Source organism: Ambystoma mexicanum, chromosome 4p, assembly GCF_040938575.1.
Source record: "Ambystoma mexicanum isolate Mex_15411 chromosome 4p, UKY_AmexF1_1, whole genome shotgun sequence".
NCBI classification, from domain to species: Eukaryota; Metazoa; Chordata; class Amphibia; order Caudata; family Ambystomatidae; genus Ambystoma; species Ambystoma mexicanum.
Window position 1 is genome coordinate 256,659,028 of NC_090927.1, and position 23,655 is coordinate 256,682,682.

The 23,655-nt window shown below is 47.3% G+C and overlaps 1 protein-coding gene across 1 annotated transcript in view; it reads right to left on the bottom strand.

Moving 5' to 3' along the window:
- The window catches only part of LOC138453182 (opsin-5-like), a 448,655-nt gene that overhangs the window by 48,499 nt on the left and 376,501 nt on the right, over positions 1 to 23,655 (bottom strand). The window contains exon 3 of the mRNA XM_069605785.1: positions 9,573 to 9,904. Within this exon, the coding sequence (XP_069461886.1) occupies positions 9,573 to 9,904 (332 nt within the window). The remainder of the gene's footprint in view (positions 1 to 9,572; positions 9,905 to 23,655) is intronic.

Consider the following 23,655-nt stretch of genomic DNA (forward strand, 5'->3'; position numbering starts at 1 on the left):
CCTAACAAGACCCATTTTGTGGAGAAGGTTAGAGTCTTCCAATTTGAAGGGAAGGGGTCCTCAGAGGACTCTGAGAAAAGGATCCTCTCCTTCAGGGATGGGGGAACTCCCCCCAAAGAAAAATGGGTCCCGAGAGATCCTAATCAAGACTGGGTAAATGTGGGGACTGAGTTAAAACCGGCCATCATTGAACCCCAGAATGATTGCTTGGAAAGCCACCTTGCCCAAACAGATTCTGGTGACTGCCTCCAAAAAGGGGAGGGGGTGCAGCCCAGAATCAGAACCAGGGGAGCCCAAATCTCCCCCAATATCCAACTGCCATATTTTTCTTACAGATCCCCAAGCTCCCACACCGAATCTTGCCCAAACTACCCCTGTGTCAGAATCAAGAGTCAAGAAATTAACCCACCAATTGGCCCAAAATGCACATTATCTTTGCCCCCTTGAACAAAAAAAGAAGGGACGATTGCATGCCCCGGTCCAAATACAAGGGCAATGTACATTTTTGGCACTGGTGGACACTGGATCCAAGCCACACTTCTGTCAAAGAGGGCCTTTGATCAGTTGAATTCAGGAAGGGGAAGAGATACCAGATCCCTCTCCCCCCTCTTCCTGGACAACTTCAGAACTTCGATGGGAATGAAATTCCTGTTGAGGGGACTGCAGATTTGGACATTAAAATTGGGCGACACAAGGTGAAACACCCAGTCATAGTTGTGACTCCAGAGGGCACACCATTTTTACTGGGGAATGACATCCTGCGTAGATTGTCTCCCCTAATAGATTGTGTAAACAAGGTCCTCTGGACCCAGACTAACCGACCAATAAAATTAAAACATAGCATCAACCATGTTAGATTAAATGGCACATGCCACATGGTTGAACAAAAACAGGATCACATTGAATTCCATTTTCAGAACAACAAAATCCCTGACGTGCCAGTAATAGCAGTAGTACAACAAACTGGTGATGCGAAGTCCTCTCTATTTCTGAAAATCAACCTTCCTTCCAGTCTCAAGTGGCATTCCACACTGGAAGGAAATACTCTGAAATTCTATACCAACGCACAATCAGAAAATCCCACTGCTATAGTCCAAAATGATGAGAAACCAGCTCAAAGCTTGGATGACATCCAGAAGATTGGAGAACAGTTGCTCATCCCTATTCAGTTAAATGAGGGGAAGGACTCTGTTCTCGCCCAAGTGTGCGTGGACAATGGTAAGAGCTTCATCAGCGAAGCCATGTTCCGAAAACTCCCAAAAGATCCAACCATTCCCACATTTAAATTGATAGACAAATGGGAAATGGACCTGGAAACACCCAATTCCAAACATCTCCTGCCTAACAGGTGTATGCTCAAAATTTCCATAGGCATCAAGAGCATAGTCCATAATTGTTGGGACGTGTGGTATGCCCCTGCCGCATTCTATTTAGGCAGTGACATTCTCAATCGCTTTGCCATTAGTTTGGACCTAATAAACTTCAAAGCCTGGTCCCGATTAGCAGGTAATCAAATGGACTTTGATGATCCAGAGAAAGCATTTCGGTCAGCTCAACTGCTGCCATATGCAGTTGAAGTTCAGATTGGAGAGGAAGTCACCATCCCAGAACAGACCCGACTATTTCCACTTGAAGTAAAAATTAAAAGAGGACAGAAAGTGCAAAATCCTGACGCATATGTTCACCTCAATGCCCATCTTCAACAGCAAGAGTTGGGGTTAAACCAAACACCATTAGTCAATACACAACACAACACCATTCCCATAGTGGTGGATAACAGCGACCTTAGAGGTATCACTCTGGGCGCAGGCAACATTATTGGAATGGCGGTTGATGACCAACATTTTTCCATAGATTTAGGTAATTAACTGATAGGACCAATCCCCAATGACTGTTTTGACATTGATAGCGACAATGACACAACACCAGACAGGATCTTCACCCGGCATGGGGGGAATTTCCTGGTGTACTCTTCCTGCCCTTATGGTAAGGAAGAGGTGGCCTGTTACTCCAGGAGGGATGAGATGATCTTTCAAGTCCTCCAGGACTGCCTTCCCCACCTGAAGCCATCAATCCAAGTCAGTACTTTAACCAGGGTCTTCTCCACCCAGCTGAAGCAGGCCGCTGAGATAGCCAAACCAGAAGTCTTTCCGGGCTTCATGCAGATGGTTCAAGAGAGAGTCAACCTAGCTGATGCCTCTGAGACTCTGGGGCAAAAGCAAAAATTGAACTTTTTCTTAGATTTTCAAGATCTCTTTGCGGTGGACTCATATGACTGTGGTCGCACCGAAATCCATACATCAACAATTCCCACAGCCCCTGGCATGACTCCAGTGCTTCAGTCCCGTGGTATAATCCGTCCAGTTCACAGCACTTTCAATACTCCGGTGCTGGGGCTTTTGAAACCAAACGGCCAGTGGAGACTGTGCTGACCTGTGGGAGCTAAACAACGGGTCCACACTTCCCGATGGCCTCTTCCCTAAATTGACCAAGGGCTGGCCCAGATCCAGGGGGTCAAAGGTATACACTGCCATTGACCTGACCAATGGGTACTGGACCGTAATTGTCAGCAGGGAGGATCAATACAAGCCGGCCTTTACCTTCGGGGGGCAGCAGTACACTTGGACCCGGACTCCCTTCGGATACATCAAATCCGGCAATGAATTTAATATCTTCTTGCATAAGGCCATGCCCGACTTGGGTGAAAGGGGTAACCTGGCCTATGTAGATGATGTTCTAATCAAAAGCTCAAATGTGGAGGAACACATAGCGGAGATCCGTTATGTTTTGACACAGTTGAGGGCTGCCGGAGCAAAACTATCTTTCCAAAAGGCACAGTGGTGCAGGACCCGTGTCAATTTCTTGGGGCATGAGATAACTCCTGAGAGTCTCTTTCCCCAGGAAAAGAAAGTAGAAGCACTCCTGAAACTAAAAGACCTCACAAATCTGCAGGAGATAAGGAGCCTCCTTGGACTGACTAATTACAGCAGACAGTTCATTGAGGATTACGCAGAGATCACAAGACCACTGATCCATCTGTTGAAGGAGGGGTCAAGTGGGAGTGGGGCCCAGAACAAGCCGAGGCAGTAAGACAACTCAAAAGAAGCCTCTCACAAGCACCTTGCCTAGCTTACCCTCTCAAAAACAAGGAGTTCTTCTTGGAGAAAGGGTTCTCAAATACATGCTTGACTGCAGTATTATACCAAAAGCATGACAAGGTCAATAAAGTAATCTCCTATGTGAGTAAGACTTTATCCTCTGTGGAGGAAAAATTCAACGATTGTGAGAAGGCACTCCTGGCAACTGTGTGGGCATTGAAGAATTACCGCCCATTCAACCAGGGGGGAACACATCATAGTGGAGACCCCACACCAGCCTCTGCAATATCTTCAAAGTGACAGAATCTGGCCCGGAAATGTGAGTAATTCATGAGTTACTTCCTGGATTCTGTCAATACAGGGCTTTCCTGTGGAGGTCAGATATGGCCAAAACAAGAAGAGTCCCCTCGCGCAAGGTTTGGCTGACTTGCATGATTGTGCCAGAGAAAACTGTCTCGAGGACGAAAGTCTTAAAATCAAGGACAACATGGAGGCGTACCTCAATTCCCCACACAAAGTCTATGAAGAAGGCAAGTGTGAGGGAATGCCCACTGTCTATGTGGATGGGTGCTCCTACCATGTTGACAACAACAGGGAAAAGGAACTAGTGGCTGGAGTGGGGAATGCCTGGGAGAATGATGCCCCAGAACCCTCCGCTGGGTACAAAATTGGTCCCCATAGTAGTCAAGTGGCAGAGCTGACAGCTGTACATCAAGCCATCCTCTCTGCTGTCCAACACCAACTCCACAAACTGGTCAAAATCACTGATTCAGATTATGGCCGGAACGGGTTCGTGGAACACCTGGTTAATTGGAAAACCAGAGGCATGCTATGTGCTAACAACAAACCACTAAAACATGGAAAATGAATACAAAATATTGATGATCTGGTCACCTCGAATGGGATGACCATCTACTGGAAAAAGGTAAGGGTCATTCTAAAGTAGAGGGACCATACAAAACTGGAAATGACATAGCTGATCAGCTGGCCAAAACCGGAGCCATCCAAGGGGATCTACTTGAGATGGAGTCCCTGTTGGGGGAAATCCAGGTCACTGCTATCACTAGGTCCCAGATAAATGCTCACAATGAACTCTCAACTGGCCAGTGGAGTAAGGAGACCCCAGATGCTGATTTGATTACGGCTCAAAAAGGGGATCCAATAATTGGTAAGTTTTATCAACACATTGAGGACCCTGAGAACTTTCCCCTGATGGATACCGATTGCATTGGGGAAGAGGATCTCAGAGTGTTGATGAAATGTCCAAAAATGTTCCGAATCCAAGACGGTTTGTTGGTGAGGAGATCCATATCTGGCTATGACCAGTGGGTGGTCCCTACCTCATTCCAAAGCCTGATGCTAAGTCACGCCCATGATGCGGCCACCGCCGGTCATCAGGGGTTTCATACGACATTAGAAATCTTGCGAAAGGTTGCATACTGGCCACACATGGGGCAGGACCTCGACCAATACTTGAAGGGGTGTCTTGTGTGTGCACAGTTCCACCCAATATCACTCACACACCGTGCTCCCCTCCAAAAGAGGGGGATGACACTCCCTTGGTCAGATTTGCAATTCGATTTCATCGGGCCTGTGATTTGCTCCACTAGGTAGAACAAGTACAGGTTAACCGTAACATGCTTGTTTACTAAATGGGTGGAATGTCTCCCGGCCCCAAATTGCAAGGCAGAAACAGCAGCTGCCCTGATGATCAATCACATCTTCCCGCGTTTTGGACTACCCCAAAGGATTGAATCAGACCGAGATAGGCACTTCACCAGCGAAGTGATGACATAGATGTGGGAGATACTTGGTGTAAAAAGGAAACTACACGTTGCATCACACTGTCCTCTAGTGGTGTAGTTGAGAGGTACAATAAAACCATTGTGAGCATATTAAAAATGTTTGTGGCAGACTCTGGGCCAAGTTCGGATATTCAATTACTCCTTGTCCTGATGGCCATCAGATCTACCCCTTCTTCTGCAACAAAAATGTCTCCATTTGAGCTGATGACTGGACGAAGGATAGTGTTACCCCAGCATCTGCTCTACAGAACCCAATAGCAGACATTGATAAATGCCTCCACAACTCATGAGTATGTTGAGAATCTGAGAAAACACCTTCAACATGCTTTTGCGTTTTCCCAGCAGAATCTAGAAAGATCTGCAAACAGTATGAAGACCCACTATGACCTTAAAACAACTAAAAAGGAATATCAAGTAGGAGACAGGGTCTACTTATACAATTTCCAAAAGGAACCAGGCCAAAGAGCGCAAATTTCTCCCATGTTGGCGGGGTCCTTTTGAAATTGTGGACAGAATCTCACCAGTCGCCTACAGAATCCACATCTCCAATAGCAATTTGACAGAAGGGGAAGACAAGTGGGGCCACATAAACCAGCTAAAGAGTGGCCATCCCAGGCATACTTTGCGGCAAATAGAAGAGCCTACTGCAAACTCAGAGGGGGAAATCCGGAGATCTAAAATAAAAATGATTAAATGTTCATTAATTACGTACAAGGAAAGTGTTAAGACTATCATGGAATATTTGCGGGGAACATTGTCAATTGTTATGAAATGCATGCATCCGCCCCACTACACCCCTCGGGAACAGTAGTGGGGAAATTTCCTTAACTGTGCTATGTTCTGTTTTCTAGTACTAGAACTAAATCCACCTAATCACCAAGGGGGACCTCCTCGGGGACCAAGAAAAAAGAAAAAAAAAACAAGAGACCTGGAGTGTCGCTCCACACTTCAGACCAGAACCGGCGAGGAGAGCGTGTCGCATCAATCACTGACGGGAGAAGCAACCGGAATTCTTCCCATGGACTGAAGGAATAAAAATCCCACCTGCCCGACTCCCCCACGACTGGACGTCACGCTGAAGTTGGGGGTGGAGGGTGTGTGGGATATTTCAACCCATGCCAATGTGCCACACTACACCTCTGTGCCAATGGGGAAAGAAACTGCCAAAAATTGATGCACTAACCCCGTGTGTGCCAAAAAATTGCAAAATTGCGCATGGTTCATAAATCACAAAAGACTGCGTACCCTGCCACACACGCAAAGTTGATGTCAAAACAGAACTCCTCGCAGGAGAATGCCAGGGGGAGCTGTTACCAGTCACATGAAGCTGGACACATAAGTTGGTTAAAATCCGAAAATGCCTTTAAATACAGCTTCCCAATCAATGGCAACCTTCAAAGTGCTGTTTTGGTGCTAAATTCAGTCATTTTCCCAGTGAATTATTGAAAGGAAAAGTGTGCTGAAATCATGGATTCTCCAGTGCAGTCAGAGGAATCCAGGCCTCACTGACTGACAGCTGCATAAGAAAATTAGCTGTCAAACCAAGTTTAAATATGTTTCTTTTTCCTGAATAAATTGCAAAATGCGCCTATTTAAAGCATGTTTGTGAAGGGCTTAATTCTTTTAAATGTCCAAATCCCTTATAAACCATGCTTATTTTTATATGTGTTAAAGAAAAGAGTTTATTGTGAATTTTAAAAGCAACCCTGTATTGAAGTTAAGTAACTGATTAATTCTGATCGGTCAGTGACCAGCCTGGGAAAGTTTGACATCTCAGTTTGACACTCCCTTGATACAGGAAGCCTTAAATGGTTCCCGCATATTGACAACAAGGAGCACAATGAGACCTCATTAGACATTCGTCTTGTGGCTGAGCCAAGAACAAAGGACAGGCTCTGCTGGGGAGGGGCAGGATGCTTCCCTCTACACCCCACCCTGATCAAAGGGATCCGACAGCTGTTTGTTGAAAGGAGAGAACAAAATAAAACTGCTGGAACTTTTCGATGTTTAAAGCTTTATTTATGATTAAATGTGAAACTCTTTAACTGTGCAACCGGAAGAAGGATAAGTCTGAAAATTGTTAGATGTTAACCTAATTTTAGGCTTTTGCTTTGAAGACATTGATGAAATCTGTATCACTAAGGAACCAAAGTTATGAAAAAACTCTCATTGTAGCAGAACTATTAATGTTGCAAGTCTAAGATTGTATGTACATGATCCACTGATAAGCGCCCAGAGATGTACCGATATAGAAATTATTAATCCAAACTGTTATGATTAAAATTGAGAAAATTCTATAGAATGAGAAAGACAGCTCGCACAGAAATGGGGATTGAATGTGAATATAGCCCATCAAATATGAAATGTATATGTCCAATATTATTAGGGAACATAATTTTAGAAATGTACATTTGTGCAAAACTTAAGTTTTGGTCAAAATCAATGTGGGATTTCCTAAATCCCATCGTAAAGATGACAGCTCTGTTCTGGCTGCCAACCAGGACAAGGCAAGTGCCTGTGGCCACTCACAGCCGTGGGGGTGTGTTTTTAAATTCTGCCCACACCATAAACTTGGTGATGTCATTTGATAGTATAAATATAGGAACTTCACTCCACATAATAGACAGTGCACATCCAGATTTCTACACAGCGTCTTGTCCCTGACTTCTTCATCTTGTCCAGAACTCTTCATCTTGCAGCTGACTCCATATTTAATTGCAGAATCTAGGCCTTAGCATTGCTGAACTCTTTTTGCTAGTCCCAAATTCAACCATCCCAAAACTCAAAAGAACAATTCTGATTCAGTTTGGCTTGCTACCATTAAGGCTTGCCCGCTGAAACTTGCATCCTGCAATCTGTCGTGTCCAGTGACCAGAAGGGGCCATCCAAATCCAGTCTGGGGTGCAGTCCAAACTGACCAGAACCTCGCCACTGATCCAAACCCTCCAGAAGTGCCCTGCTGCCGGTAGACCTGACCCGATCCATGACCAGAACCATGGCGGTCCAATTTTAATTACAAGGGACTGTAAGTATTAATAGGAAGAACAGTGACCCATAGTATATTTGCATTGTCTTATCCCATCTCAACCCATCCTATCTTTAAATTCAGAACCCGAGTATTGTCAAAACCATTCTTGCGCTGATTTTTCTCTTACCTGTGTTTCAAAACCATAAGTCATTAGTGATTTTGAGTAACTAAAGTAAATCCCAGAAAGGAATCGAGTATCCACCACGTGAAGGGTTACGCTGGCCACGTAACGGTGAAGATTCATGTGTGGCATTCTCTTTTTCATAGTCATAAATATAGTGTAATCAAACCAATCTGTCAATTTTAAAACCGAATTTCTGTTCTCATTTCGCACCTATTTTGCAAAAACGTCTCTCACTAAAATGTCCATAACTTCTTCAATTTTATATATAGAAATGAAATTTCAACTCTAACTGATGCCTAAGACCTTTAGCTACACCCACAACAACAGTGTATTTGACCCATTTTTTTCAGATATCGCATAGTGAAATTTAGCCGCGAATTTGCAGTTTTCCAAAAGCTTCCACGTGTCTTTTTCCCATTTAAAGTGTTTCTTAAACTCCCATCCTGATCTAAAGTATATACTGTTGTTTATCTTGTAGCTCATGTGTGTTAGGACCGGTTTAGTGTTGCTTTCCTCAGAATTTTTCTCCATTTAAGCAATTTCGCAACCTTTTGCACTGTTTTAGAAAAGCCATTTTTCACCTGTCATTTTAATAGTGTATATTTCCAAAAACGGTTTTCTCTCTTATTTGGGGAGGGAAGATTGCATTTAAACTCTAGACATCGTCTGTCATTCCCGAATACCTGCTGATTACTGACATCTGTGTAGGATTGCTCATTGGTACCTTCAGTACTTTGCAGGGGGAACTATTAACCTAAACGATCTTTGTTCACAAATCAAAACTGTTCTTTTTCCTGTGTTTTACATTCTGTATTAATATGAGTGAATCAATTGCTTTACTTATTTTCTGAATTGTACTGTCACCGCTTGGTGATTTCTGCCCACATATATATCTATTAAAACTTATGTGTGATTTGAATATTAAATAAATAATTAAATATTTACCTTTACCAACTAGCCTGATTCCTGGTTCAGTGTGACCTGTGGGGTATTTTGAGAAGGGTGTGATATGATTGGTATATCATTCAGAATATTGAACTTATAGACACAAATAAAATAAGTATTTCATTGCGCACTGAGAAGGATGGAAGGTTAAAAGGGAGAAGTTTCTTTGAGAAGGAACCTGTGGGGTAAATGCAGATGGACGGCAGAGTGGAGTGGAAGGAGAGCTAGAGTCTGTGGGCTGATAGCACTTTAGGGGAGCACATCATTCACCATTTTCAAAGGTAGGCGTGGGTGGATGAGAGTAGAGGGGATGAAAGTGTGGAGAGGCAGGATACCATGAAGGATATGCGAATGAAATGATTTTTCTTAACTCTAGTGGCACTTTGCTGGTGCTGTGCACATGTCAACTATGCACAGATTACACTTGAACACACTAGAGCAGATCTTAATGTAAATCAACTCGCAGATAATGACTGTTCAATTCATAGATATATAATCATGTGTTGAACATGCAATTTGCTTAGGCTTTACTGTTAATTGGCACAGAGCAATTTGCGACTGCGCGGGCTTACCAACGTGAGTTTCCTTTCCATCTTGGCAGAGTTTGGGATCCTGTCCGAACGCTCTATACCCTGATATACCTTATGCAGCTTCCAGGCGATGCAGGAGTAGCACAGGATGATGGTCCCCGCTGGCAGGAGCGTGCATAGGATGAAGATGCAACAGATGAATGAAGAATCATTGATCGAGTTCTGGGATTCATCCCAAGCTATTGTGCAGGAGATCCCATAGGGTTCGGGGCTGTAGTGACCCCAGCCCATTAAAGGGAAGATTGCCCACATCAATGAAAACAGCCAGATGAAAGTTATTGAGATGCAAATGATGCTCTTTTTGATTTTACAATCTGAAAATAGAAAACAGAAAAATTGTAAACATCAACTGGACAGAATAAAATGTACTCAACATACTAATGCGTACTTTTACAAGTGCCTCGTACAGTCCATACCAGTCAGCCATAAAATACATAAAGCCAAGTCATCATTAATGGAAACTGAATTTTTATATTTTGTTGGTAGACAATATTTTGTTATACAAAATGTGGTCATATTAAAATATTAATTGTTGAAATGTCCACATAAAGCATCTCTATATACACATAATTCTATACAAACGGCGCAATATAATTTCGTTTCGCTGATTGACTTTTCCCTTATGAGTTCAGATACAAGAACAAAAATATACAGGTGCCCTGTGTGCCCCTGAGAGACGCTATGTTCCTTTGGCGTCGGGTACATAGTGTACCCTATTTTTTAAGTAACCTTTAATAACTGTGTGGAATCATGTCCTCAGTTTTCGAGGGTTCCGCTGTGCAGTAATGCAGGTGATACACCTATAGTCCACCACATGTAAAATTCAGTAGACATTTTCACAAGCAGGCCTTGTGTGTGTGTGTTTGTGTGTGTCTGTGTGTGTTAGTGTTAGTGTTACTTAGTTACAGATGTGGCCTCAGAGTTTAAGGGTAGCAGTGGCCATGACCATTAAGGTACGGTTGTGACTTGTGTGTGGGTTCAGACCTGGAGAGCTTACAGAGGGAGAAGGCTGGATGGTTTGAATGTGGTTGCAACCACTAATTGGGTACTTTCAGAATTTATCAAGGAATGCAACCCTTTTATTGAGGCTTGGCACCCTTATCCACACTCCAATTACCTATACAATCAGAGGTTCTGTGAAGTAATGAGGAAAGTGCAAATGTAAAAAAAGTGTATTCTCTCTTTGGCCACTCCTGAATATCCACCCAGCGCAGTTATTGGCCACCTCCTTGCACAGCACCATCAGCAGAGGTGACCGCAAGACAACATTCCAGAGTTCCGAGGGGACCATGTAAGAGTAGAAAAGACAAACCAAGTGTAAATACGTGTACATGTTGCAAAGTACAGGTTTTCATTAACACGTAGGATCACTATGTATCCTAAAGCAACCGCTCCCTCTAGTGGTGACAACAAACGAAGCTATGCGAACTGGACCACTGTATATCCTAAGGCAACAGCTCCCTCTAGCGGAGCATTCTGTGTGTGGGGGGGGCAGTCTCTACTGTGCATGACTGCATCGGACAGAAATACATCTGGCCTTTTATATTATTAAGATTTACACAAATAAGAACATATTGTGCTGAAGAGTTTATGTGAGAATGGTCAGGTAGAACCTGCAATAAGATCCCCCTGATGTGAGGTTCTGCCCTGTGACTGCTTTGACCCCTGGAAGCTTTGATGGTCCTATCACCATGATGATCCCGACGACAGAGAGGCAAGAGGGTCTATACAAGGGCAACCGAGCATCGGCACAGAGACCTGCAGCTGCTCACCTTTCAACCACAACACCAAATTAGCCTCTCATGGAGTACACACTCGGAGGAGTGACTCAGTATCCGCTTGTTATTGCTGTATTTATCCTGTCAACTCTGATGCTGCAACTCTGCTAAACAGGAAGCGTCTTCAGCATTTGGCAGTTTCTCAAGCATTGTCTTTGGCCACCAGCTTCTCCTTAGTATGAATGCAGAAGAATCTACAGAGATCTGCTGGAATATCATCTGTAGTCTGTAACCTTGACCAAAGTTGAGTATTCCACACCTCCGACTTTTTTTTTTTGGATAAAACATTTTTTTTTATCAATTAGTCATAACATAGACAAACCACCCAAAACCAAAAGAGAGGAATAAAAGAAAGAAGAGGCAGCTACATCAAATGAGGCCAACACAGCCCGTTCAGCAGTAGTAGTAGTAGTATGTCTTACATCACCATTCTCATGGGACACAACTACAATTCACAGTATAAATGTTCAAAATAGCATCCCCCGAGTCCATATCCTTCAGGGCCCTACCTCCTCCCATGCCGCCCATATTTTAGAGGCCTTGTTAGGACAGCCTCTTGCGTTATAGATCCGTCTTTCGATCATAGCACATGTGTCCATGTCCAGCGCCCATTGCTCCATTGTCGGAGACTCCGGGATTCCCCATTTCTGTGCAATATTTCGCTTCATTAGGGCGACCGCCGTATGCAGTAACAGTTCTTCCCATTTATTCAGTTCGTACTCTCCTGGTACTCCGAGGAGTAGGACCTTTGGGTCAAGTTCTATTGTTTTGGAGTTCCCGACCGCAGGCCTCCCAGAAAATTCGGATGCGGGGGCAGGACCACAGAATATGAAAGAAGGTCCCCTCCTCGTCCTCGCACCTGAGACAGTTCGGGTTTGCTGCTTTCTTCCATCCAAACAGTGCAGTTCTAGGGTAGTACACTGTGCAGTATTTTAAGTTGCACCAGTCTGAGTCTCGAGGAGATGGCAGTTTCCCGTGGATGCATTAGTACCCGTATCCAGACTTCAGGGTCGATATCCCCTACATCTGTTTCCCACTTGGCTTTTAAACTGGTCAATTCAGGAGTCGCGAAGGATGTGATGGCATTATAAAGGATGGATGTGCATTTGGAGGGGATATATTCAGGGAAAATGTTACGTTCTATAGGTGAGTACTCTGGGATGTTGTCTTCTGTCGCTATGTGGACTCTTAGGGCGTGGGACATTTGCATATGATGGTATCTCTCGGTGTCCGGGAGCAGAAAACTGTATTGTAGGTCCGCAAACAGGGCAAGATTCCCATCTTTCAGGACATCCCCTACTTTCTGAATCCCAGCTCTTACCCAGCATGGCCAAGGTTCAAACCTCGCAATTTCTCTCAGGTTGGCGTTTCGCCATAGGGGCTGCGCCGCTGATATCTTGTTCCCCCATCCCACAAACTTGTGTACGTTCCTCCAAGTGGTGGTAATCTGTGCCCTTGTTGTTGGTGGGGATGGTCTAGGGGGGGCTTGATACAGTAACTGTATTGGATCGGTGTCATGCATGGCTGCCACATCGGCTTTGATATGGGGTAGTTCCCGGTCCCCGTGTAGTAGGTCATTGATCACCACCAGTTGTGTGGCCCAATAGTAGGTCTGAAGGCGGGGCACTCCGATCCCACCCTCCCATACCGACCTCTGAAGTGTGGCCAGGGCTATACGTGCCTGTCCTCCGCCCCACAAGAGCTCCCTAAGGAGGGTTTCCACCCGGCCAAATTCAGCCCCCAAGATCTGCAAAGGGGCGTTTTGAAGGACATAGAGGAATCGCGGGAGAGCCAACATTTTAAAGAGAGCGGCTCTACCCATGATGGTCAGGGGGAGAAGCATCCAATGTTGTACGTCGTTAGAGAATCGGTCCAGGATTGATTTGAGATTGTGCCTACTATAACTAGTTAGGTCCGTTGTTATCCAGATCCCAAGATATCGGAAGCCAAGTTGTTCTATTTGGTATGGGCATTCCCGTGGGTCGGGCTGTCCCCCTCCCTTCACCGGGAAGAAAACAGATTTCTTCCAGTTGATCCTTAGACCGCTAAATTCACCGTACTGGACAAGAATCTGGGTCACTATGGGGCAGGTTCGGGTAGACTCTCCCAGGTATATCAGGCGGTCGTCAGCGTATAGGGATATCCGATCTTCGTGACCCTCTGGCCATTTGAATCCCATCCAGGATGTGCTCTGGCAGAGCCATATGGCCAATGGCTCTATCGCCAGAGCGAAGAGAAGGGGGGACAGGGGGCATCCCTGCCGTGTACCCCTGCCCAATCGGAAGGAGCGAGAGGTCCACCCATTCACCTTGACTTTCGCCCAGATGTTTGTGTACAGCAGCTTCACCCATCCCAGGAACCCCTCCCCAAAGCCCACACGTGCCATGATCTCCCAGAGGCCATCTCATCGGACCGAGGCGAAAGCCTTCTCGTAGTCGATTGCTAGAAGGGCAAGCGGATTGTCAACGGTAGGGGCCCTCTCTAACGCTAAGTGAAGTCGGCGCAAATTCATCTGGGTCGATTTGTGTGGCATAAAGCCACACTGGTCCGGGTGTATTAGGGTATCAGCCACCGGTTGTAACCTGTTGGCCAGGACCTTGGCGAGGACCTTAGCCTCGCCATTGATTAACGAGATTGGCCTATAAGAGGTACACTGCTCCTGGGGCTTGTCAGGTTTAGGGATGACTACGATGGTAGCCTTACACAGGTCTTGCGGGAGAGCGCCTTGTTCCAGGGCCGTCAGTAACATTTTATGGAGGGAAGATGCTATGTTGTCCCCCCCCAACTTTTGCCATGTTTCGACTGGGAACCCATTCGGGCCTGGCGTTTTCCCGGTCTGTAGTTGGGCTAGTGCTTCAGCCACCTCGTCTCCGAGAGATCAGAGTCCAAGCACGCTTTTTGTTGCACTGAGAGAGTTGGGAATATTATGTCATTTAGGAGGGTTGGGTCCAGTCGAGAGGTCGGAGCCCGGTAAAGTGCTTCATAAAATTGGGCAAAGGCCTCAGCTATCTCTGCGTCCGATTGGAACCTTTCACCCCGTGGGGTGACAATCTTGCGAACACATCGTTGTCCCTCATCCCTCCTCTCCAACCAAGATAGCAATCGACCAGCTTTGTCCCCATGTTCATAAATTCTGGCTCTGGAGTCCCAGTGGGCTTGTTTGGCATTGTCTAATAGGAGGTTTCGGAGCCGCTCAGTGGCTCGTTTAAGGGAGAGCTGGGTGTGCGGGGATGGGCCAAGGATGTGCTCGTTCTCACATTGGGCCAGTTCGTCCTCCGCCTTCGTTATATCTTGGAGTCTCTCCTGCCTTCTATTTGCCACCCAGGAGATTAAGGCGCCCCGCAAAACGGTTTTATAGGCCTCCCAGATCACCACCGGATCTTGTTCTCCATTATCGTTAATTTCGAAGTACTCGTTAGAGACTTCATTGAGGTGGTCAACAAGCTCAGGGAAGCCCAGATAGTAAGTGTTTAGTCTCCATGTCCTAGGGGGGGAAGCGCCTTGTGCGCGAATCTCCACGAGTAGAGGCGAATGGTCTGAGATGCCCCGGGGAAGGAAATCCGCCGCCAGTGCCCTATAAAGATCTGTGTGTGGGACAAAAAGATAGTCGATCCCGGAAAGGGAGCCGTGGGCACCAGAGTGGAAGGAGTACCCCCTAGCGTCCGGGTGCAACTCTCGCCATACATCACCCAAACCCAAGGCGGACGCAAAGTTAAACAGTTTCGTGGGGGTGTCCGGGTTGCGTTGTCTGAGATGTGTACAGTCAGTGGAATTGCACATGACATCATTAAAGTCTCCCCCCAGAAACAGCTTGTCAGGTTGGTGTTTACCTATGAGGGCAGTCAATTCGTCCAGTAGCTCCTGCCCCAGACCGGGCGGGGAGTACACCGAGACGAAGGCGACCTTCTCATTCCACAGCGTACCAAGGATCAGTACGTATCGGCCCCGCGGGTCTTGTTCCGAGCATTGGAGGGTGAAAGGGACACGTTTGTGTATGAGAATGAGAGTACCCCTGGATCCCACCGTGTATCCCGCATGGAAAGCAGCCCTGTAGTTTGTGCGTTGGAAGTAAGAACAATTCGAGCCCGCTAGGTGTGTTTCGGATAGCAGGGCCACGTCGGGGGAGTGTCTACTGAGTATTTGCTTAATCAAGCGCCTCTTGATCGCAGAGCCCATCCCGTTTACATTCCAGGTGAGCACCTTGAGAGACTTGGGACTTTCAGTCGGGATCGACTGGGGTTGTGAGGGTGCCATCCAGAGATTGGGGTAAATAGTTGGGCAGGTGTTTTACGAGGAAGGTGTCTCCGTCAATGGTGATGTATTGCGGTGTGTGTCTGAAATGCTGAGTATTGTGCTGCCTGGACCATCTGTAGCCTCGTCCTACTATGAAGCTCAACATACTTCGGAGCCCACGGGGACGCGTTGCTCCTAGGGTAACAAAGAACTCATTAGAACTTTCCCTTCCCTCCCCCTCCCCATACTCCACCCCAACACGAAGTACCTGTAGCCCCAACATTGTTGACCCTCAACAACTGTAAGGTGTCAGCCTTACAAACCCTTGTTCACATTAAAACTAAAGAGATTAGAAATTGGAGGGGGGGGGCCTGTTGCCTTTACCAGGTGCGATGGAGATATGCCCCCGCAAGCCACATTATTAATGACATAGACGACTTACAATAGCTTTGTGGCACACCCGCACCTTCTGTAGCATCGGTTTGGTCGTGCCCCCACTCGTTGGACCAGACCCATCCGCAAGAAACAGCCATGTTCAATCTCCAACCTCCGCCGGCTGGTTCGGTGAGGGTGGCTGGTCCGGCTCCGGAGGATGGTCTGGTGGTGGTCTAGGATTTCTGTCCCTGTTGGTTCGAGGTGCCGACCAGTCCCCTTCAATGTGTTGCTCTGCCCATCGCCAGGCCTCCTTCGGGTCGTTGAAGTGGACCGTTGTGCCCTTATGATATATTTTCAGCTGGGCCGGGAAGAGCAGGCCGTACTTGACTCCCATCGCTTGCAGCTGTCTTTTAAGCCTTTCAAAGGATTGCCTTGCCTTCTGGACCTCCCGCGTATAGTCCGGGAAGAAGGCTATCTTGGGCCCATTAAAGGTGGTCGTACCCTTGGTTCATGCAAGGTGCAGCAGCGTGTCTCGGTCCCGATAGTTTAATAGCCTTGCTATCACTGTGCGCGGCGGAACACCATGTGCCCTCTCTATAGAGAAGAATTTGGAAAAGGATCGCTGGTCGAAGAGGTCCATCAGCCACTGCTCCAAGAAAAGCTCAATACAGGGGCCTTCGGCCTTCTCAGGGATACCGAGAATTCGAATGTTATTGCGCCTGGACCTGCCCTCCCCTTCCTCGACTCTGGCTTCCAGAGTTTTAAGTTTGGCGGAGACTCCTTGAAGTTGTTGTTGCACTACGTGCAGCCCATCCTCCATTATTGGAAATACGCTGTTCCGCCTCACCCGTTCGTGCCGACAGTTTCTGCAGGTCGTGTCGGAGGAGGGACACATCCAGGCTAATTCCGTCCATCTTCTGCTCCATCGACGAGCGGGAATCCGCTATAGCTGCCATGACATCTCTTAGGGAGAGCCCAGATGCAGAGTCCACTTCTACCGACGGCAACGGTTGAGTATCAGGAGATTGCGATGGAGGAATCGTGTACTGGTCGATTCTGTTTTGCATGGTGGCCCTTCTAGTTTTGTCCTTCCCCATGGCCGCTGCCGGGCCCCTCGGGCGACCTCCTGTGTCTTGGGTACGGTCCTGTTACACATTGGCCCAGCCTCACCAGGGTATCGCACAGGTCGGTAAACGTTGCCCACGCCCTGTGGGTTTAGGCACCCCCCCCAGCCGGTGTGGAAAAGGAGGGCACAGAGCCGGATGGTGAGCCCGTGTTAGTGGGTGTGTAGGCCCAGCCACAGACGTTGGGGATTTTCGCTGTAATGCGCTGGGGGTGCTCGCGCACTGTCGGAGTCAGCGCGCCGGCGTGCCACCAAGTCTTCTCTTTGGAGCCCCAGTGCCCGCACCACCAAGGGCAGGGGAGACCCGGGTGGTCTTGCTCCCTTCAGGCATTCCAGACAGCGGCGGGCCACCCCAGCCGCTCCAGTTGCAGCGGCAGAGGCCGGGTCCCAGGGCTCCCGGCTCCGGGTCGCCTCCACAGCGCACGGGTCTCCGTAGCGGCACTCTGTTGTTCGTGCCCATCCCTCCTCTTCCGGGCGGAGCGGGGCGGGCGGTTCCTCCTCTCAGATTCCCCCAGGAGCCTCGCCTGCGCTCACGGCTCCCACCAGTACACCGGAGCTCCGTCTCTGATGCAGTCACCGCTGGATGTGTGGGTGCTCCGCCCCCCACTCAGAGCGCGCCCGGTGGTCCGGCGGCCATCTTGGTTCGGCCTCGAACCGCACAGGCGTGTCTTTCCCTCGCTCCTGCTCCTGAAGCCCCTGCGCGTTTCGGGCCGGGGTTCGCCCCAGATGTGCCCCTGGGTATCAGGCACCGGCGATCTTGCTTTGGGGGTCACCAGATATTTCCAAGTGGTCGTCTGTAGCAGGATGTTAGGCCGCGGCAGCAGGAGCTCCGAAGGCACACGTCTACTGCATCGCGCAGTTGGCCACGCCCCCCCACACCTCCGACTTTAACCAAAATTGAGCATTCCACACCTCTGATTGGAAAGATCTGAAGATACTCAAGTGCATGATCCATCAACATCATTTGCTTGGGAAACAGGCCCAAAGTCAGATTTCATTTTTGGGCCTGAACCTTTCCTTATAGAACCCCGATTCTTCAATGCTTTACCCTACCCTTTGTTGTGCATGAAAAATTACCAGAAACAAAATCTAACATGCTTAAACAGAACTTTTGTGTATTGCCAGTCTTATTATTCAAAGCAATATCCATGTTACCTTGTATTAGTACCCAGCGAGGTTCAACCAGAATGAAACAACTATTCTGATTGGCCCTCACCGTGGCTTTACCTGGCCCGGGAATCCCTCGGCCGGGATTCCACTCCTTTGTCCCGATGGCAGCCTCCAGTCGTGTGGAGGGTCGGAGCGGGGATGGCCCTGCTTCAAGCCTCCTTATTGATTGAGGGGCTGCCACGCCCCCCCGCTGGGGATTAAAGTAAGTTTTCTTTTGATCTTTTTCCTCCCCTGCACACAATCCCCTCCCCGCCCCCCTAACCCCACTTACCTTCGTATTTTTCCTTTTCGGGAGCGGATGCGCTGGGAACACTTCTGTGTTACAATACATACACCATCCATAACTGGCCTTTAAGCCTTTAAGCTCAAATCTCACCCGGTGCATTCACACTCATTGCACATAGCACATACTACATGTTAACTTCTTACATCTCTTGTAATGTCATAACATTTTCATACTTCTGTGTTCATCTACATTGGCTCTCATTAATACCAATAATGCTTTCCCTGCTACATGGAAAGCAGTACATCTGCAAAATGATAGTTTCATTTTCCATGGCTTGGGCATAAGAACCCTGCACCCTCTGCCACCGGCATTTTACATCTGGGCATCTTCACTTCTTGCATCTGCGGAGGCACACTCACGTTGCTTCCTCTAGCGTCTGACTTCTTCTTTGCTTCTTTGCTTTTCTTCCTGCTTGAACACTTGATGCTGCATCCACCCTTGCACTGGGCTTTACTCCCCTTCATATTCACTATTGCTCTTTAGAGCCTGCGCTGGGGAAGCCTCTTTGTTCAGCAACCACTTTGATACTTCTCTGGAGTGCCTCATCTTCTTCACTGGTGCCCTGGGCAAGCGCTGGGGCCTTCTCTCACTACACCTCCCCCTGCATTTTGCCCCTGCTTATACTTTTCCACTTTGGGGCTTGCTTCGCTTTTGGGGCATCGATTCACCTTTGGGCCTTAACTTTACTTCCCCCCGTGTTATTCTTACAGCTCTCCTGCAACATTCTTCTGAGCCTAGCTTTAACTTCTTTCTTCTTGGGCTCTTAACACTCAACTTGTTTCCTTTTAATGTCTCTTGCCCATTTCAAACGCACATTCTTATGATTTCTCAGTTAACATGTTGCGCAGGGGACATCTATTATCACTCCCCCATTTATTACTGCGCCTTTCTATGCTGGCATTTCTCTTGGGTTCTGCGCAGGACACTGACTAATGGGGTTCTGCATTTGTTAAGCTGGGTTTTTCCTCTTACTCTTTGTAGGTCAAACACTTAAGGTTTATTCTTAGTTACATCAAGATCTTACAACAGAGGACACTTGAGGACACCACTGGGCCTCATCCCCCAGGTAGGCCCAGCTCCAACTGGCATAGGCTGGAACCTTCACACACTCTCACAGGACAACATTCTACAGCAAGACTCCAACATTCTCACATCTCATACATTCACAGATAAGCACTTTACAACATATGCCAAGTGGCTGGGGAGGTGAAGGGGTGGTTAAGCTCTCTCTCTGCCCCTGAGAGCGTAGAGGTGAAGAAAAGTCCCAGGCTACCCGGCCAAGCAGCCCGAGAGAAGAAAGGAGGGAGGCAAAGAAGTCCTGGACTGCCATCTCAGAACAGCCCAGGTGAAGAGTGGGGCTTTGGCATACTGGCCGAAGCCTGATAAATATGCGCTCTAACCTACAGTGCCCCTTCTGCACAACGCAGAGCGGGTGGGGCTGCAAGTTGCTAGACAGCACCAGTGACAATGGTGGCATCCTTATAGCAACTGAGACACTTTACACATTTAGACAATTTAATAAGGTACAACAGTCTCAGCAGCGATCGCGGGGGCTTCCACGGTGTAGGGCTGCCCTAAAAGAACAGCAATGTCACAGGCTGTGGTGGTGTCATTGGGTGCCCCGCCCCCAGGGCAAGGGCCCACTGCAGGTTGTTCTGCGCGGCTGAGGCAGTAAAATTGGGCAGCCCCCAGGTCACGTGGTGGAGAGGGCACCGCCAACAGAGAATACACTGGGGAAGCAGTCCCATTTCATCCAGGGAAAGCACAAAACACTGCCAGAGACAGCAGGGGTGGCTTACTGCAGCAGTTGCCCCTATGCGAAATGATATATTATATGTTTATATGTTGTTTGTGCTGTAGAGATATATGTATATTTAAGTGTATAGAGTTTAAATATATGGAGTTTGTTTACATATACAATAGATGCTTCACAGAATCCCTTAGTGGCTCCTTAGTAATCATCATGGTCTCCCAACCCCTCCTCACATTACTATGGGACTTCAATATCTGTCTCGACATCGCACATAACCCTATGACACGAACCCTACTGGACAACCTGGATAACCCTACATCTAATACAATTAGCCTCAGGCCCTACAAACTCTGCAGGTCACACCCTAGAAGCAATCTTTAGCTCACCAGACCTCATCACCGCACTGCCACCCTGCCCACTCATCTGGACTGACCCTGCAGCCATCTTCTTCATTCTTTCCACAACGGGCCTCCCCCACAAGCCCCCTGGCAGTCCCAGGGGCGCTTAGCCAGTCTCGCCTGTGGAAGAAATCAAAGTTACTCCTGACCTGGCAGACTCCATACTGGCCTCCACACCCCCTATTCAGATCAGATCTCCATACCCCACTTTGATTGTTGGCTCTCTCATGCACTCAGATCTCTCAGGCCACTCGGATCCTTCTCTAGAAGACAAGGCTTGTCCCTCAAATGGTTTACCTCAGACCTTAAAATTCTTAAATCTCAGACCCACATCCTAGAACGTGGATGGCGTGCAGACCCGTCATCTTCTAACAGATTAGCCTAAACCTCACAGCTGAAGTCCTACTATGCAGAAATACGCAAGGCAAAAAAATCCTGTTACTGAGATAGAATCATCAACGCTCCTAACTCCTCAAGGGAACTCCACAAACATATCTCTGAATTCTATTGCCCATCATGCACTGCCTCCACCCACATCCCCACCCAAACCCTCTGTGATTCCCTCTCAGACCACGTCCACTACATAGCCCTAGAAAGAAACAACACCAGTGTCTCTAAAATAGCATAACTTCCGAGTCCTCCCATGACCTCAATAGAGACCTCAGTACCGCCTTCCACCCTCCTTCTCTTCTCATCTTTCCCTCTACTCTCACCCCCTGAATTTATCAAGCTACTAACAAACAGCCATGCCTCAGGATCCCTTCAAGACTGCTGCGCCCTGCTTTACTAAAAGAAATCCATCTGCGCCAGCGACATCGCAAGATTCATCGTCAACACATCTCTCATTTCCAGCATTTTCCCAGCAGAATTCAAAACTACCTACATCAAGCCCCTGCTATAAAAAAAACGAATTCGACCCCTTTGTCCTGACCAATGACAGACCCATCTCAGATAGCCGATTCATAGCTAAACTAGCTGACTGAGCGACATATTCACAACTATGCAGGTCCACTGAATCGAACCAGATACTCGACCCTGCCGAACCTGGCTTCAGACCCCAATGAGAAAATGACTCATGCTTAGTTGCCATCTAGGATGATCTTAAAAAAAGCACAGACTCAGAAGGCTGAGCCCCCTTAATCCTACTCGACCCTTCAGCAGCCTTTGACATCATTGACCACCCCACCATCACGGACAGACTTCACTCTCTCGGCATCAGGGACTCCCCACTTATTTCCCTACCTGATCTTCCCTCACAGAGTCTCTGCAATGATGGCTATCATGCTTTCACGCTTCGAAAATGACAACACCTTACACCTGGGAGCCACCCAGTAAACTCCAATGGGTAAAATAACACTGCTGCTTGACTCCTCCTAGCCATAAGCGCTAGAGAACACATCTTGCCTGCACTATGCATCCTTCACTGGCTCCCTATTGGATGACGATCCACCTTCAAGGCAATGTGCATCACCCACCGGCACTCCACAACACAGTGCCGGAATACCTGCAGCACAAACTCACTAAATACTAGCCTAACCGAAACCTCTGATCACGCACAGTATTTCTCCTTGTGATACCTTCGACAAAATGCACAAGAATAGGGGGCTCATCTTTTTCAGTCCAAGCACCCACCATCTGGAACTCAATCTCTTTAAACATTTGTAGCATGGAAGATCACCTAGCCTTTAGAAAAGCTCTCAAAACCTTCAATAGCCTGAGAAACTCAGCCCAGTCTCCTGGAAGAATCTCTTTCACGTCTTAAAGGGACAACCCAGGAGTCACCCTAGGGGGGACATATCACGCCCCCTGAAGGAACCCAGACAAGCCTTACAATGCGCTCTGCAAGATCTATTTACAAACAGGTATCAGGCTATCTTCTATGGAACAGTAAGTACGCATCCACAAAAAAATATATCCACATCCACATGAGTTCGGTCCACTCACCTCCATACCTATCAATAAACTCTACTCAATTACACCCACCCATAACACGTATTATGCTATCCTATAGAATACAGCTGAGTCACATTAAAAAATTAGGACACTTCAGACTAGCGCACTCTTCTGACAACTTCTGACAACTTGCCATGGCGCCCATTCTTTCACAGGATAAATATGGGTAGTTGCCAGGGACCTAGTCAACCCATCTCAACTTCTTGCCGACTAAAAATGCACACACACATTTTATAAATCCTCCTTCGCCTCTTACATCTCTGCCTACGGTTTCCTGAAGAGCGTTCAACCCCACAGCGCACACAAGTACATATGGCATAACATAACCACCCTGGATGTCAATTTGAGGTTGCCTGGGGTTGCAGCTGTGACCCCTGGTGAAGGAATGCAGAGGCAGTGCATGAACAAAATAAAGCCTGTTCTTGGAGCCCTCTCTTTTTTTGGAAATCCCTGTGAGGTTTAGCTTTCTCTAATGTGCAATGTTCACAAGGGTGCAACTGTAGTTTAGTGTTTGTGTATATAGGCCAGATAGACTGGATGCCCAAGATGCAGAGCTTCTTACTTATAGTTAGTTTGCTTGCTTAATGTTTCGGAGGCCTATTATTCTGCACAAAAACACACCACGATTTGATGTTGCTGGGCCCTGGATTATCCCATATATCTGTAAAGTAATTGGTATTACATAATATTTTTATGTGTAGCACTTCATGTCTGATTCCTGATTCCTCCTGCTTCTATGTGCTGTAAAAATAGGTGTTACTCCTATGAAACGTAATAGTATTTAAACTATCAATGTTAGACGGAGGAAGGGCTGATAAACCCTGCTAAAATATGAACTTGGAAAGTGAAGGCTGGCACGTGTCAGCATTGAGTTTTACATTTGCTGAGCTTTCCAAGTGCGACACGATATGCTTTTTAATCAAATTGTGCAGTTAAAAATAAACATTTACGATGATATCTATCCACCACCTTCTCCAATCCTTTTAAAAATAAATA